This window comes from Stenella coeruleoalba (genome assembly GCF_951394435.1).
Source record: "Stenella coeruleoalba genome assembly, chromosome: 2".
Taxonomy (NCBI): domain Eukaryota; kingdom Metazoa; phylum Chordata; class Mammalia; order Artiodactyla; family Delphinidae; genus Stenella; species Stenella coeruleoalba.
The window spans coordinates 90,478,227-90,494,806 of NC_137147.1; the positions used below are offsets into that span (position 1 = coordinate 90,478,227).

The 16,580-nt window shown below is 39.8% G+C and overlaps 1 protein-coding gene and 1 long non-coding RNA gene across 4 annotated transcripts in view; one reads left to right on the forward strand and one right to left on the reverse strand.

Moving 5' to 3' along the window:
• The window catches only part of LOC307182800, a 129,305-nt gene that overhangs the window by 57,501 nt on the left and 55,224 nt on the right, over nt 1–16,580 (reverse strand). The window lies entirely within an intron of this gene.
• SLC12A1 (solute carrier family 12 member 1) overlaps nt 1–16,580 on the forward strand; it is a 91,017-nt gene that overhangs the window by 45,456 nt on the left and 28,981 nt on the right. Inside the window, exons 14-18 of the mRNA XM_079914318.1 lie at nt 951–1,106; nt 4,579–4,678; nt 5,456–5,567; nt 12,744–12,884; nt 15,389–15,495. Coding sequence (XP_079770444.1) covers nt 951–1,106; nt 4,579–4,678; nt 5,456–5,567; nt 12,744–12,884; nt 15,389–15,495 — 616 coding nt within the window. The remainder of the gene's footprint in view (nt 1–950; nt 1,107–4,578; nt 4,679–5,455; nt 5,568–12,743; nt 12,885–15,388; nt 15,496–16,580) is intronic.

Consider the following 16,580-nt stretch of genomic DNA (forward strand, 5'->3'; position numbering starts at 1 on the left):
AGGAAGAGAGAAAAAGAGGAATAATAGAAAAGCACAGAAACATACACACACACACAGACTCAGACTGAGAAAAATAAAGGCATTTGCAGTGATGTTCTTGAAGTGCTATTTCCATCTTGTGGCCAATTTGGAAATTGCTCTTGAAGACGGAAAGTTCTGTTGTGTTTTGGCAACTCCAAATTTAAAATATGCTTTACCCATAAACCAAATGGGCCGTTCAAATCGGAGCTTCTTTATCCTGACCATACTGTCTCCCAGCTTCTTTCATTTCAGGGAACTAATAGAACACGGAAACCCTCATGCATATATGAATGGTGAGAAATATTTTCTTTGCAAAATGCAGGATAAATTAATGCATCAGGTTTAAGAAGCCATTACAGAAAAATTTCTCCCTCTTTTGCCATAGATTATTATTTCTGAAAGGGCAGGCACGATCCTCTTAGAGTAAAAGCAGAGCTAGCACGAAGTCAGTGGATTGACTTTTGATGACTGCTCTGCCCTCCCCATGGGAACAATAAGCCTATTGTCTTAACCTTCTCTTTCTTGAGCCACCAAGGTGTTCATCCCACAAGCACCGCCCCCCCCCCCGCACCCCGTTACTCCCCACTCTTTCCATCTCTCCTGCCTCCTTTCAACTCTTGATGGCATAGATATCAGATGCTTAGGGATTCGTTGTTTGGGAAGACATCCTGGCATGCAGGAAGTGCGGAGGGGCTATGATTGACACATTTTCTACATTTCACAGCTTTCTTATTTGGTGTAATTAACCTTCATAGGCCAGGGACCAAGATCACAGAAAGCAAATAATAGAGTTAGGAACTTGACCTAAAAGTTCTGATTTTTATGCTAGGAAAGAACACATGTTACCTACAGTCTAATAATACACAGTGGTATGATGGTGATAGTGTGGAAGGTTTTCTTGGGCACATAGATTTTTTTTTAAATTTCAGGATGGAGACCTGCATACGGTATTTACAACATGTGGGTATCTCTTTTTGGAGCTATTCTGTGCTGTGCAGTCATGTTTGTCATCAACTGGTGGGCAGCTGTCATCACCTATGTCATTGAGTTCTTCCTCTATATCTATGTGACTTACAAGAAGCCAGGTAAGATAAGATGGATTTGTATTGCAGGGGGTTTCCTAAGAACTCTCTAACTATCCATTCACTCAACAGATGTTTATTTGGCAGCCTCTATGTGTTTAGGTGTGCCATGTGTATGGTGGATATTAATAATATAATGTAATATGATACAATAGTTAAACTCATTGAGCACCTTAAATGTACTCATTTAATCCTCACAATAGTGCTGTATATTAGGTACTGTTAGTCCCATTTTACAGATGAAGAAACTGGAGTTCAAAGAGATGACCACTCGCTGAGGTAACCGTCAGGATGGGATGGAGCTGATATTTTAACTAGAGTGTGTATGATACCAAGCCCCACAAGCTGTCCACTGTATCACCTTCTAAAGTCCTGATAAACGAGATATAGTCCCTGTCCTCAAGAAGCACAGTCTTACACATAAGCACTTAACTATACTACAATATAGCAAGCACCGTGAGAGTGACATGGACAAGTTACTGAGAAAAGGAGAAGAAATGACTAACTGTGAGTAGAGATGTACAAGAAAACTTCCCTGGGCTTCCCCGGTGGTGCAGCGGTTAAGAATCCGCCTGCCAATGCAGGTGACACGGGTTCCAGCCCTGGTCCGGGAAGATCCCACAGGCCGTGGAGCAACTAAGCCCGTATACGACAACTACTGAGCCTGCACTCTAGAGCCCACGAGCCACAACTACTGAGCCTGCGAGCCACAACTACTGAGCCCGTGAGCCACAACTACGGAAGCCCGAGCACCTAGAGCCCGTGCTCCGCAACAAGAGGAGCCACCACAATGAGAAGCCTGCGCACCGCAACAAAGAGCAGCTCCCGCTCGCCACAACTAGAGAAAGCCCACGTGCAGCAACGAAGACCCAACATAGCCAAAAAAAAAAAAAGAAAGAAAATAAATTTATAAAAGAAAAGAAAACTTCCCTGGTTCATGGCTTTTGTTCCCAGGGTCAAGCGCTCAGTAGGTACTTATAAATATTTGTTGAATGAACACATAAGCTACTTTAAAAAAAAAAAAAAGGCAAGAGACTAGGATTGGTTAATCAGATAGAGCCAGGGAAGGTTATTCTAGGCAGAAGAAAAAGTGTGAGTGAAGTTAGGAAGCATGCAAGTATGTGGCGTATTTAGGAAGCTCCAAGGCCTTTAGCACGATGGAGTCCTTGGGTGCTGAGGAGAAGGGGCCTGAAGGTGAGCCTGGAAGGGTAGGTTGGGCCAGATGAACAAGCTTAAGTGTCGTGCTAAAGAATCTGGAGCAGCAAGGAGCTGCCACAGATCATTCAGTTGGATCTGAACTTTGGATGTTACCTCTAGAACCAGTGAGAAGGATGGATTGAAGCTGAGAGAGGCTAGAGATTAAGGAGTGCAGCACTCAGAGGTCCAGTCTCAGGGGCCAGACAGGCCCTGAGCCATCCTCACACTCTCCTTACCATTACTCCACAAGTAAGATAGAGAAGGTAGTAACTACTTTGGAGGGTGTGCTTTTGTTGCTTTTCTTTATCACTTTATCCATTTTTAACATCAGGTATAATTTATGTATGGTAATATCAAACCCCTTTAGATGTACAGTCTGTAAGTTGTAACAAACTTACCCAGTCTTGTAACCAACACCACAATCAAGACAGAGGACATTTCCGTCATCGCTAAAAGATTCTGTGCGATCTCTTCCCCCCAACTTAGCCCCTAGCAACAACTTTTCTGATTTCTGTTCCTATAGCTTTGTCTTTTCCAGAGTATTATGCAGAACCATATAAAATAGTGTGTAGCCTGTGTGTATGCTTTCTTTCACTTAACATGAGGTTTTTAGACTCATCCATGTTGTTGCAGGTAAAAGTAGTTTGTTCCTTTTTGTTGTTGAGCAGTATTCCATTGTATGACTAGATCTCAAATTTTTAAAAAATGTATTCACCTTTGATGGACCTTTGGGTTGTTTCCAGCTCGGGGTGATTATATCTAAAACTGCTATAAACATTCACACACAGGGCTTTATGTGGGCACAAGTTTTCATTTCTCTAGGAGTGGGATTTATGATTATGTAATAAGTGTACACATAACTTTATAAGAAACTGCCAAGCTGTTTTCCAAAGTCGCAGTATCGTTTTCCATTCCTAACAGCAGTGAATGGAAGTCCTAGTTGCTCTGCATCCTTGGCAGCACTTATTACTGTCAGTTGATCTTTTTAAAAAAAACATTCTAATTGGTGTGGTTTGGTCTGCATTTTCCCGATGACTAATGATGTCAAACATCTTATTTGCCATCCACATACCTTCTTTTGGCAAGTGTCTGTTTAAATCTTTTGCCCATTTTTTGAGTTGTTTGTTTTCTTATTATTCAGTTGTAAGACCTCTTTATATATTCTAGATGCAAATCCTTTAGCAGTACATGTTTTGCAAATGTTTTCTGCAGGTCTGTGGCTTGTTTTTTCATTTTCCTTACAGTTTTTTTTTGAAGAGCAGACATTCTTAATACTTATAAAGTCTAATTTATCATGTTTTTCTTTTATGGTTGGGCTTTTTGCTTCTTATATATCTTTCCCTAATCCAAGGTTACAAACTTCTTCTGAAAGTTTTAATGCTTTAAATTTTTAATTTATGTCTCATCCATTTTGAGTTAATTTTTGTATATGATGTGAGGAATGGCTCAAGGCTGATTTTTTGCATATAAATATCCAATTGATTAATATGGTTTTTAGAAGAATGAAATTACCTAAGGTATGCTAAATGCCCAGTGCATAGTCAACACAATCAATATTAATCTTCTTTATCTCCAGATAATTATAGCTCATCATTTTCCTGGCTATTCTGAGCAAGACTGGGGAGATGGCTCTGTCTGCCATCTGGGATGAATCTGTACATTCCCATCAGGGACTTCTTATAAAATTTAGAGGATCCATCTAATATTTAATTTTTTTAATTTAAGTCAGGACATGGCAGTGCTTACCTCCCTTATTATGAAGATTAGGTCCTAAAAAATCAAATTAAAATGCTTGCTAAAGACTGATCCTCTTCATGGACATCTGGAAGTAAGAATTCCCAAGCTATTCAGTTTTATTATTCAAATATAAAGATTGCTGCACACTGTCTATGTATGCAGAAATGCTTCTTTTCTTTTCAGCTTAAGAATTGTGAAGACCTCTTGAATTTATTCAGGGGCTGACCATTTTCCCAAATCTATCTGCCTGCAATGTGGTTATAACACAGCCTATCCCACCGAGTAAGGTTTCTTAGGCTGCAGCTCTAAAGTCTGATCCTTAGCTGGAAAGAGAGGTCTCACTTCTAAGAATTCACAAAGTGTTCATAGAAGGACACACTGCTCTTTCTAGGAAATACTACATTATGTTTTCTCTTATTTGGGCGTTCGTCACTGCTGACGTAGCCAAGGAAAATCATAGAAGGGAATGGCTTATAAAAATATTCACAGTATACAGAGGGAAGCTGGGTGCTTTTATGCCAGATTTCTCCTTCGTCCACAGATGTGAACTGGGGCTCCTCCACGCAGGCTCTTTCCTACGTGAGTGCTTTAGACAATGCTCTGGAACTAACTACAGTGGAAGACCATGTGAAAAATTTCAGGTAAAACTGGCTTCTCAGGCATCCTGGTGTCATTTCACATTAGAAGTAGCTTTCCTCTATGGGAGACCAATGCACTAGTCACACACTTTATGGATATATTCTAAGATAGGCAGTCTTACAAAACTGCCACATTTTCATGACAGCACCTCCTATGAATGAGCGCTTCTTTTCTTCTACTCTGAGCTGTGCCCACCCCCAGCTATAATCTCTCATAGTGCTGGCTGTCACCTTCCATGAACAGATAGAGAGGGGATCTCAGTGACATGATTTCAGAGAGATGTCCCCAAATCCCTACACACATTAATCATTGTTGCTGTCTCCATTCAGCTTACGGCTTTGTGGCTTACTGAATTCCCTTAGGAGAAGTTACACTCTAAGTTCTTCATTAGTTATATCTTATTTTGAATGGAACCTCAAACCACAAGCTTTGAAAGGAGGGTGAAGGAAAATAACATGAAAATACTGGTTGGAGAAGGACTGGTTGTATTGGGGATTTGGGATAGGGTATTGTCCAGAGGAAAAAGGCAGGGGGAACCGAAGACCACCTCTTCTTTACTTTACATTTTTACTGTCACTAACTAAACTAAGAATACAAAGATGGCAAGGTTCGCAGGAAGTCACGATGATTCAAGACTTCTAGTAAGAAACCCAAGAAACAGGAGAGCAGTTGTCCCATTTTGCCAAGGCTTCTGTACCAGCCCATTCCATTGGGGTGGTTCTGGGCTCACAGGCTTCTCGCCATGGCCAGTTCTCACACCTTCTCTTCTCCACTTCCAGGCCCCAGTGCATTGTCTTAACAGGGGGACCCATGACAAGACCTGCTCTCTTGGATATAACTCACGCCTTCACCAAGAACAGTGGCCTTTGCATCTGCTGTGAAGTCTTTGTGGTAAGAGCCACTTCATCCCCTGAAGGTGCTTTTTCCTCCCTGCTCACTTGTGTTCTTTTACATGAGCCTAACAGGTACACACAGTGATAGGAGAATGGCAAGGCAGTTTGGACAAGGACGCTTTTCCTTGATTCATATATCAAGGACTAGCAGGGGCCCATGACCCTGAATTTAAATGAGTGGATGAAATGTTTCAGATTTCACAAGAGACCAACTAGAAGTGATAAATATTTCTAAATGATGGCCTTTGAGTCAAGAAAAAGAGAATTGGCTCAGAAATAAAATGAAAATATTTGGGGTGATAACTGTCCCCAGAAATATGAAAGGATAGAATGAGCCAGAGAGCACTATTATATAGATTAACTGATGAGGAGAGAGCCAGACAGAATGGCCTTAAATGAAAGCAAGTAGAATCTAGATTAAATATTTGGGGCTTCCCTGGTGGCGCAGTGGTTAAGAGTCCGCCTGCCGATGCAGGGGACACGGGTTCATGCCCCGGTCCAGGAAGATCGCACGTGCCGCGGAGCGGCTGGGCCCGTGAGCCATGGCCACTGAGCCTGCGCGTACGGAGCCTGCGCGTACGGAGCCTGTGCCCCGCAACGGGAGAGGCCACAACAGTGAGAGGCCCGTGTACCGCAAAAAAAAAAAAAAAAGATTAAATATTTGGATAAACTTGATGACACTACAGATATCTAGGGAGTTAAACCAAGTTTTCCATGCCTTAGATAAATATTCAGAACTGAATGAGTTCCTTTTTTGTTCAGAAAGTATGTGGTAGACTAATGATAACTTATTCATGGTTTTCCCAGGAGGTATTCAAAGTAGATGCTAGACATTTAACCATAATTATTGACCAATCATCAATCTATAAAGTGAGGAGAAAGCATTAAAATTATAACAAAATAATAAGTCTAAATTCTCCAAACCAGCTACTTCTACTTGTTTTTGCAGTGTGCTCTCACGTGCTCTCTCTCTCTCTCTGTGTATGTCTCCCTGTTTCTCTCTCTCTCTCATGCTCGCATACCACTCAAAATCCTCAACAGTGCCAGTGTATTATTATTGTACTTACCTATTCCTCAAAGTATTTTCCTACAGTTTTTCTTATTTCAATGTACATAACAGTCTAGTGAGGCAGAGAGGAAAAGAAGCCCTGTTCTCACTATACTGATTAGAAAAGCGAGATTCAGGAAAATTAAATTATGCACAGGGTCACATGACAAGAAAGTGACAGAGCCAGCATATCGGTCCAAGTCAACCAATTGTGCTCTGTGTTACAGCATAAGGAGAAAGCCTTAGCAGACTTGTATCCCTGAGAGTGCTGTTAGAATCAGATACCACCCCCTAAACTTCCAATACTTGACAGGGGAATAGGGCTGTCAGGAGGCTACGTAACCCTGGGGCCAGCCGACTGTGCAATGATGCAGGGGTTAATTCACCACATGTCATCATAACCAGCACTTAAGCATCTTTTTACACTTGGCAATACTCTAAATGCAATATGAAGCAAGATGGTCATATTCTCTTTCCTCTAAGTGCTTATATGATAGTAACTCAAACAATATAACTCAATGTAATAATCCCGTAGGCGGTAGAGGGAATCCTACTGACTACATAAGATTGACAGGTTAAGTAATGACCAACAGTGACTCCAGAGGATTTTTTAAAATCTTATCAAGCACCCTTCTCTCAGCTTTGGTGCCCTGGATTAATGGATTTCATTTTGGCCAATAAAATACAGGAGCCAGTTTTGATGGAATAAGCAGTTTGGGGGTTTTTTCTTCTCTAGCAATTTAGAGAAAACTTAGTTTAGCAGGCAATAAAATATCTTTAGGACAGGAGAAATGAACTTGGAGTATAAACAGTCATATATTAGCAAGGGAGAAAAGGTCTTTTTATAGAGATGAGATATTACTTTAAATTAACCCTTTGCTGCTTTAACTGTAATAAAAAACAGTATGATTCTGAAACACCATTTCATGTGAAATAGGTACTTAGGTCTGTATCTCTAATGGCCCTGGTTGTTTGACATGTATATTGGACCACTTTATACATCACTGTGCTGGTCCCTCTGAGTAAGGCCCAAGAGCCTTGCTCCCAGGTGCTGAGGTTCTCTTGGGGACAGAAAATAGTTACTGTATCAGTTAATGACTTTCCAGTTAGCTACTCTCTGTGAGCTCCTGGGGCTGCAGATGCTGTCAGCAGTTTTCAACTCCATGCTCAGTTGTCAATCATCTTTGCAAAGAAACAGATGGAAGGGGATGTAGTGGAAGTTGACCTACCATTAAATTTTTTTTCCCAAAAGCATAGTGGTTGGTGGTTAGGCCAACCTTGTGGCAAAGGTTAAACGGTAACAATGATGTTGAGAGATAACAATTTAATTTTTAACTCTAGGAAGCTCATGCTTATGGACTTCTGAGACACACAGTCAAGTTCTGAATCACTGTTTTGCCACCTATTAGCTGTGAGTCCCTTGGGCCCATAATTTATTCTCCCTATGCCTCAATTTTCTCAGGTATAAGATGGGCATAATAATGATGCTGCTGCTGATGATATGATGATGATAGCACCTACGTTTGTTACAGAGTTGTGAGAAATCTGTAAGATAAGCTTTCTAGTAGTCAGCTCAGTGTCTGTCAAACAGTAAATGCTCAATTAATTTTAGTTGTTACTGTTGATAGTTATTATTATGGTATATTTTCGATATACCACGGTTAAACATTTTCATTCTGAAAATATATCCCCTTCAACAGAAACCTAAAACACCCTCTCTTAGAGAAACCAGGTCCAAACTTTGGATCTTGGACTCTTAGGTATCCAGTGGCTTGATCAGGACAGAATAGTGAGATACGCACTCCCACCCAAATAATCACCGAACACCAGGCTCTGTGCTCCATCTCTCTGGTGAACTCCAGTTACTTGAAGTGCTGACATGAAGTGCCATACACTACAAGGAAGAAGCAAGACTCAGAGCTCAATGGCATTTCGATGCTGGCGCGTAGACAGAAAACATATGCCCCCAGCTGCCATTTCCTGCAAAGGGGCATTTTTAAAGGACTTAGACATTGTAGCCCTGGAAGCTGCTGAAGTTGAAATTAAGAATTATTCTTTTGCTGGGCCCCAAGCCCGCACTGTAGCCTTCCAACTATTCAACTAACTCTTACACTCACCCATTAGAGCCTCTTCCTACCTCTTGCTTTATTCTACTAAGCCTAAAGATTTCAAATGAGGGACCCCTCATCAGGACAAATTGGGGGATACTTTTTAAGGAATCCAGCTTGGTAACTTAAAATAATGTCTATTCTTCTCCTGTAAATTACCTTATAATAAGTCAGTGATACACTTATATCCCAGAAGCCTTTATATTCAACACGTAATTTTCTTTTTCTTGTGTGCCTCACTCCTCTCACCATATGAAGACTACGAATAGGATTCCACCTTCTAGCACCCCTTCGCATTTCTGAGTATAGCCAAGTTCAGTGGGTTCAGCAACAGGCAAATATTAAGTCAAGGGTTGTGATCTCCACCAATTCTACCCTGTGTACCATGGCTTAAAAAACACTGCCTTTCTTTGTCAGTTAGTCTCCTCACTTATTCATAGTAGCTGGAGAGATAGTAAAACCAATCATTGCAGATTACTTAGTTTGGACTTATGTACCCTTAATTCTTCGGGTACACTACATTCAGTTCTAAAAATATTACACTGTCAGCTCATCAAGTGAAAAGGCATCGTGCTTCAGCAGTCACTCACCCATATACTTCTCAGTGTTGCATTTAAAGGAAGGTTGTTTTTTTTTTTAAATTAAAACAAATATACTTTAAAGACGGAAAGGTGGCCCAACTGATCTGGGATTTAAAATGCCAATCAGATAAAGTCATTATTGCCAGAAAGTGCAACACTTACTTCTTTTCTAAATTTTGTCTTAAAACTGCAAAAGGCTTTCAAGTTTACAGTGGCATCTTTTATTAAGTACATTGTGTTGCGTTGGCTGAAAAATAAAGATTTGTTTTTTAGATTGCTTCTATTTTTTATTTGGAAGCGTTAAGAAAAATATTAGGTTGAATCATGTGAAATTTACATTTTTGGATGTCAAAAGCTGTTGAATATTGGCAATTTCATATGACGAAACTATAGTCAATAAAACAACACCCATATTCTACGTCTCCTAATTAACAACAGTTAGCATTTTTCTTAGATGCTTCCACTCACTTTTCAAATGAAATAAACCACTGCACATCAAGCTAAAGTCCCCTTTATAGCTGCTCAGCCCCAGGGATCTGTCTCCAAAGGCAATGTTATCTGAGTTTGACTGATTTTCTTCTAGTCATTTCACCTATGTGTACCAAGATGTAGATCTATTTTGATTAATGTTTTCCTACTCATTAATATTCTTTAAACCTTGGTTGTCCTGAATAACTTTTGAATAACTATTCAATAACCTTGAATAACTTTTGACCAGCTTCCTCATATAGGAAGTATTTTCCATACTACATTTGTATTGTAGCCTTGCCTCACATTAATAAGTGTGCTACAAGGATATTATAATTGCTTTTAGCCAAGAGAGATTCTACGTGAAATATTTTTATGACTTCTCAATATGGCAAATTTAGGCATTAAAGTAAATCTCTCTGTCACAATTAATGTTTAATTTGGATTTTTGTAATATTAATAGATATATATTAGACTATATTTATTGAAATAAATGCCAGTTTTCCCAGGGGTTCAAAGTCATTGTGGTACAACTCAATATACTCATAGTCTGATACCTTTCCTAGCTGTTGGTTATTCTTCTATGTCATGGTTGTTGTTACCATTCGGCTTCGTTGAATAAAATATTTCTTCTTTCCTTTGCAGTTGATGGTGTCTAGGATGACCAAGAAGGACTAGTGGTTGAAATGCACTGACAGTTAGAACCCTGAGCAAAATTTGATCTATAATGACATGTTTCCTCAGGCTAGGTCTTCTGGTTTAATAACTATCCTTCCTATGCCTTTACCTTCTCCATCTTCATTGGAGATTCTTATTTTTTAACTGTAATGTAAGTTATCCAAACTGTTTTGATATGTTGGTAAGTTCTAGAAAATGTTCTGGTAAAAATAAGTACAAAAGGGTTTCCCTGGTGGCGCAGTGGTTGAGAGTCCACCTGCCGATGCAGGGGACACGGGTTCGTGCCCTGGTCTGGGAAGATCCCACATGCCACGGAGCAACTAGGCCCGTGAGCCATGGCCGCTGAGCCTGCGCGTCCGGAGCATGTGCTCCGCAACGGGAGAGGCCACAACAGTGAGAGGGCCACGTACCGCAAAAAAAAAAAAAAAAAAAAAAAGAAAAAAAGTACAAAGAAGAATCTGACCCAATTTAAACAGAATGTTAAAATGGAAGTGACCCCAGAGAATACTAGTGTTGTATAATAGACACATAATATGTGCCACAAATGTAATTTAAAATTTTCTAGTAGCCAATTAAAAAAAGTAAAAACAGGTAAATGCAATGCATCCAGAGTATTATCATTTCAATATACAATCAGTATAAAAGTATTAATGAGATATTTCACATTCTTTTTTCATACTAAGGCTTCAAAGCCCAGTGTATGTTTTACATTTCCAGTACCTCTCTGTATGGACTAGCCACACTTCAGATGCTCAATATCAACATGCGCATAAGGGCTAATCACACTGGACAGTGATGGCCTAGATAATTTTCTTATTGTTATAAATGTAGAGCCCACAGTGAGAGAAAACAAATGGCATACCCAGGGTATCAGCTAGACAGTGCCAAGAGCCAGATCTAAACCCTCCACTCCAGCTCCCAGTTGAGCACTCTTTCAGCTCTGTTGTAGAACAGACACAGTGGTGGAATAAGGTCTGGGACTTCAACAAGATTGTGAACACTCTTTCATTATAATAAAAAGCAACTTTGGATGAGCACTTACTATATTCCAGACATCATACTAGGTAGTTTATCATGACTGCTTGAGATGACCTTGCAGGATAGCTATTTGATCCCTGTTTCCAGAATAACTTATCAAAGCTCAGACATCATTAACTACCTCCAAAGTGGCCAAACTTAGAAGCCAGTTCTGTCTGACCACAAAACCTGGTATCTTTTTCATACACACCACTCTCCAGTCCAAGACCCTCTAAGACTACAACTCCAAGCATGATCTGAGGACGAGCAGCATCTCCGTCATCTGGGAGTCTGTTAGAAATGCAGAATCTTAAGCCCCATTCCAGCCCTGCTCACTGCCTTTCACCAAGATCTGAGGTGGTTAGTAAGAAATCTAAGACAATTCAGTAGAATACCAAATCTCTCTATGAATTGAAAGAACTTCCCAGGAAAATAGTACATTTGTACCTTTGTCAGGCACATGGTAGATAATCAGAAATACCTTTGGGATTGATTTGAACAGCGCTAGCTTGGACATTTAAGGAAGAAGAAACAGGAACAGAAATTTTAATTAAAATGAGTTTCCAGAGCTCAAATCTTGAAATTATAAAATGCTTCATCTACCGCTGCAACACCTGCCTCCTTCTCTCTTAATCTGTTCTTCCTATGCCATAGGTATGTGAATTTCTAATCCCACCAACTTCATTGAGTAGTGGGAAATGTTAATTCGAACAGGAGTATGTCAACATTACACAGGGAAAAGTGGTACAAAGGCGTCTTCACCATACACGAAAAGCAATGAATGGGCCTAATAGAATTGTCAAGATGTGGTAGTTCCTGCCAGGATTTGCAGCTCACCATACTTTGGCTCCCAAGAGTGCTGTCGCATTTCTTGAAACTGGGCTCTAGCTGAGATTTCCTTGGTGTTCCTAAATGTGGCTCTTGCTTTTGAGTCGAAGGTTGATTGTGAATTTATCCTGAACTTCTTCAATCACATTTTCAGTATTTTTCTCACGTGCCATGATGCCCTCAGCTCTTTCTTTTGACATGAGGCAGTTAATTAAGTAGGTGCTAATACATCTAGACATTCTGCATGGAAACTGAAAACTGTGAGCAACCCAGGTCCTCTCCAGAAGGTTGAATTTCTGTGAGTCCTGTTTAGTGAGGTGTTTCCCCCTCTTTCCCATTTCTTAAGTCAATGGGGGCATTGCTGGCTATTTTTGTCCTTTAGAAAACAACAGCAGCGTGATGTATAATAGCAGGGCTTCTAACCAATATTTGATTGTGTCACGCAGGGACCGCGCAAGCTGTGTGTTAAAGAGATGAACAGCGGCATGGCAAAAAAGCAGGCCTGGCTTATAAAAAACAAAATCAAGGCTTTTTATGCAGCAGTGGCAGCATATTGTTTCAGGGACGGTGTCCGAAGTCTCCTTCAGGTAAGGCTGGCACTGAGGGAATGAGTACAGAGGCAAAAGACAATTAGCACTCCGTTTTAATGAAGTTCCCAAATGGAATGGCTCCAGTTGGGCAGACTAGCATCAGAGATCAATGCAGATGGTGAAGGAATTCATTTTGAATTCCTGGGGATAGGCAAAGCTAAAACAGAAGCAGAGAGGTTCTGTTACAATGAACTATGAGTGATTCACTGGAAATGGAAAATGAGGTTGCCTTTGGCCAACAGCATATATTCTGTCCCCATACTTATTGAAATGCAAATTTGTTCTGATCGTTGACATTCAAGATCCTATTAAAACTTCAAACTATTTTTACATCTCACACTGAATATAGCAATGCTCAAGTCAGGCATTCTTTTCCTTTTTTCTTTTGCAAATGGTGCGAGGGCAGCTGCAAGACTGGACTAAATAAATTCCTGGTGATCCCAGGCATAAAATCTCCCTCTCCTCCTAAATTATTTCCAGAATATTAAATAAAATGTAATAATATCTGTGGTTCAACACTAAAGCCCACAGTCCTTCCATCTTTTCTCCCTTATTCTTCCCTTTTTTCCTCACCTTCTATAATAAATATATAGAGTCCTTCCCTAGTTCTGATTTTCATAATTTAGAATGCCAGGGAATCCTAAAACAATCCAAGAGAAACTCAGAATTATAGGGCTTGGTTTTCTAATAATTTGGGCTTTAGTATGGTTGGAAAAACCTGATTCTACATATACTAAATGATGTATTTAGCTTTTAGAATTGCCACCTACAGGAGTGTCAAAATTCAGGATTGCTTCCAGGTAACTCTGATGGCTTATACAGGCAAGAAAGAAAACATGTTGATTAAATTGTAATATTTTGGAGAGTAAGAGTATTTGATGCATTTCTGTCCGCAGAGAAACCATTTCTGAAAGATCCAGTACCCCCATGAGTCTCTTTTCATCTGTTTTTAATTTGATAAACCACAGAAATAGGTGTCATTGCAAGATGCTGATTTTTCTTTCAGTAGTGAGTTACTTTTCAGTAGCTCTTTGGTTAAATACGTTGGGAAGGTTACACATTTAATGTAAAATTATCATGTAAGATTAGTAAAATAATAAATTTCAACTAGGAATGAGAGGACAGACACAAAATAAGAAGAGGGAGTGAAAGGACATTGGTATGGAAAACAATTCGTATGCTAATCCAGAAGAAATTGTAAAAAATTTCGACAGTGCATAAAGCTTGTTCACCTGAAATTCTTCAAAGAAAAATGGTGGAGCACAAAGGGGTCATGACAAAAAGGGCAGGACAGAGTGGCATTAAAGGGAAGCAACGACAACTACAGCATTTTGAATAAAGAAATTATGGCATGAATGACCACATTCCCAAACTGTAGTCATGGAAAAGACTATATCTATACTGCCGTGCACCTGCCAGGAGCCAGATGACCGCTCTAAGAGGAGCTGTTCTGCTACCTGTACATTTCTAAGGGCAATACACCAAATGTGGTGGAGGCAAAGTTTATTTCAGGAACCCTCCATCAATGCCGATCTCTTTCCACTTGCTACTGTCCCCTCTAAAATACCCCCCTCTGATCATTTGTTTCACTCTTAACATAACCCAGAATATCCTTCCTTCACTTCCACTGCTCTCCTTACCTTTACTTGTCAATATCTAACCAACCTGCAAGATCCAAAACAAATGCCACCTCTCCCATGAAACCATTCATGAATCCTTAGCTGGAATTCAAATTTTCTTCCTTTATGCTTCCATATGATTTCCTACTGCATTTGCACTTGAATTATAATTATTATATATCTCATCACCTCAACCTTATTCTAAGCTCCTTCAGGCCCAAGAATATGCCTCACTACTCTCTCACAGCACCTAACACAGGACTGTGCAATTAATAGGTGTTCAGTAATATTGCCGGATTAAATTTAATTAACTGGAAGCCGTATTCTGTCATCTAATGGGGGGAATGAAACTTCTGATATGGAAGATGGCTATTCATGTTACTGTCATGTAAGAGATTTAGGTTCTGGAAACATAGTTCAGTTATTCTTCAATAAATAATGTAAGTAGAAGTTTCAGCGATCCTTCTATATAAGAATTTTCCAAACATGCATTTTATTGCTAATGACATTATGGATATAGCAGGTGGAAATGAGCTTTGAACCACTAAGTTACAACACGCATACCAACAGATAAGCCGATCCTCACTTGACTTTAAATTATTGAACCATTTTAATGAGTGTATCAGAAGAAATGCAAATGACTGCTAATTTAGAAAAGCTTCATTTCTGTCATCTAAAATCCATTTATGGCTGAGATGATTTAGAACTAATCTTTCTATTTTATGCTTGAGTACAGGCATGAAGGACATGCACTAAAATGTAATCTAATCTTCAGAATCTTCAGAACATTACATCAGTGCTCTTTTGGACATTATTTTTCACTTGCAGTGGTAGTTTCCTGGCCTGGTAAGGATTGCCCATGTGTTTATCTCCTCTGTTTAGGCCTCAGGCTTAGGAAGAATGAAACCAAACACTCTGGTGATTGGATATAAAAAAAACTGGAGGAAGGCTCCCCTGACAGAGATTGAAAACTACGTGGGAATCATACAGTAAGTGATGGCTTTCAAGACGTGCTCTTGCTTATAAAGCACTAACCAGGGCAGTACATAACTGACACTGTTGTACAGAATAAATTGCCTGAGAAGAAGACATTCCCCTGGTACTCTGAATTCTTTACCAAAGTGAGAAAACACTGCCAATATAATAGAACTTGAGGGGATCAACTGAATTCAAAGTTTAAACTAATGATCCCAATGCTACCCGACCTCCAAAAGTATATAAATACACAAAGTATTACCTGGCTTGGTTCCTTCTTTTGAGTAAGAGAAAACAAATTCTACACATACAGAGAAGCTCAGGGTGTCCTCAGTGACCATTCTAGAAAATTGAGCCTTTCTTCCAGGCCTGAACATACTTAACCAGCTTTGTCTCAAGGGGGTCAATGTTAGCTACCCCTAACAGCCATCTTTTGTGTCAACAGCTCTGAAAATGGAAGATTTCCTCTGTCTGGGTTCTGACTTCGCTCTGATTTCATACCACAGGGCGGAGAACGTGCTGAGAGGTCTGGCTGCACTTGAAAGTCCATAATACACAGGAAAAAAATCCTCATCCCTGCAAAGCAAGCATATACACAGTGCTCCTTATACTAGGATCTGTCCTCCGGCCCCTGCTAGAATGAGCATCACATTTACCATTATTTGGGGGAGATTTAGGGAACATAACAAAAGTATTCTAATATTAGTCCTATCAAAAAGAAGCATAAGAAAATAATTTTCATCTTCTGAAATTATATGCATTACTGACCAAACAAACATTCACTTAACAGTCCTCTTAACCTGGGGAACCCATGTATTAAATGTATCCTCCTGAATTGTGTTCCCTAAACATATAAAGGCTGGATGCCACGTGCTGCTATCTGGCTCCTGCTGGTGCTCTAAGTTCAGTAGGTTAAGGCTAAACCAGGTGATCAGGGACAGCATTTTGCCAGGCTTAGCAAACAGCATTTTGATATATTTTAAATCACAGTCAGTTGCTGACTAGACATTCTTAGAAATGGATTAGATCCACACTCTGTCATCCAGATTCTTCAGTAAAATGTTGTCCTCACCTTTGGGAACAAAAAAGGGTGGAGCAA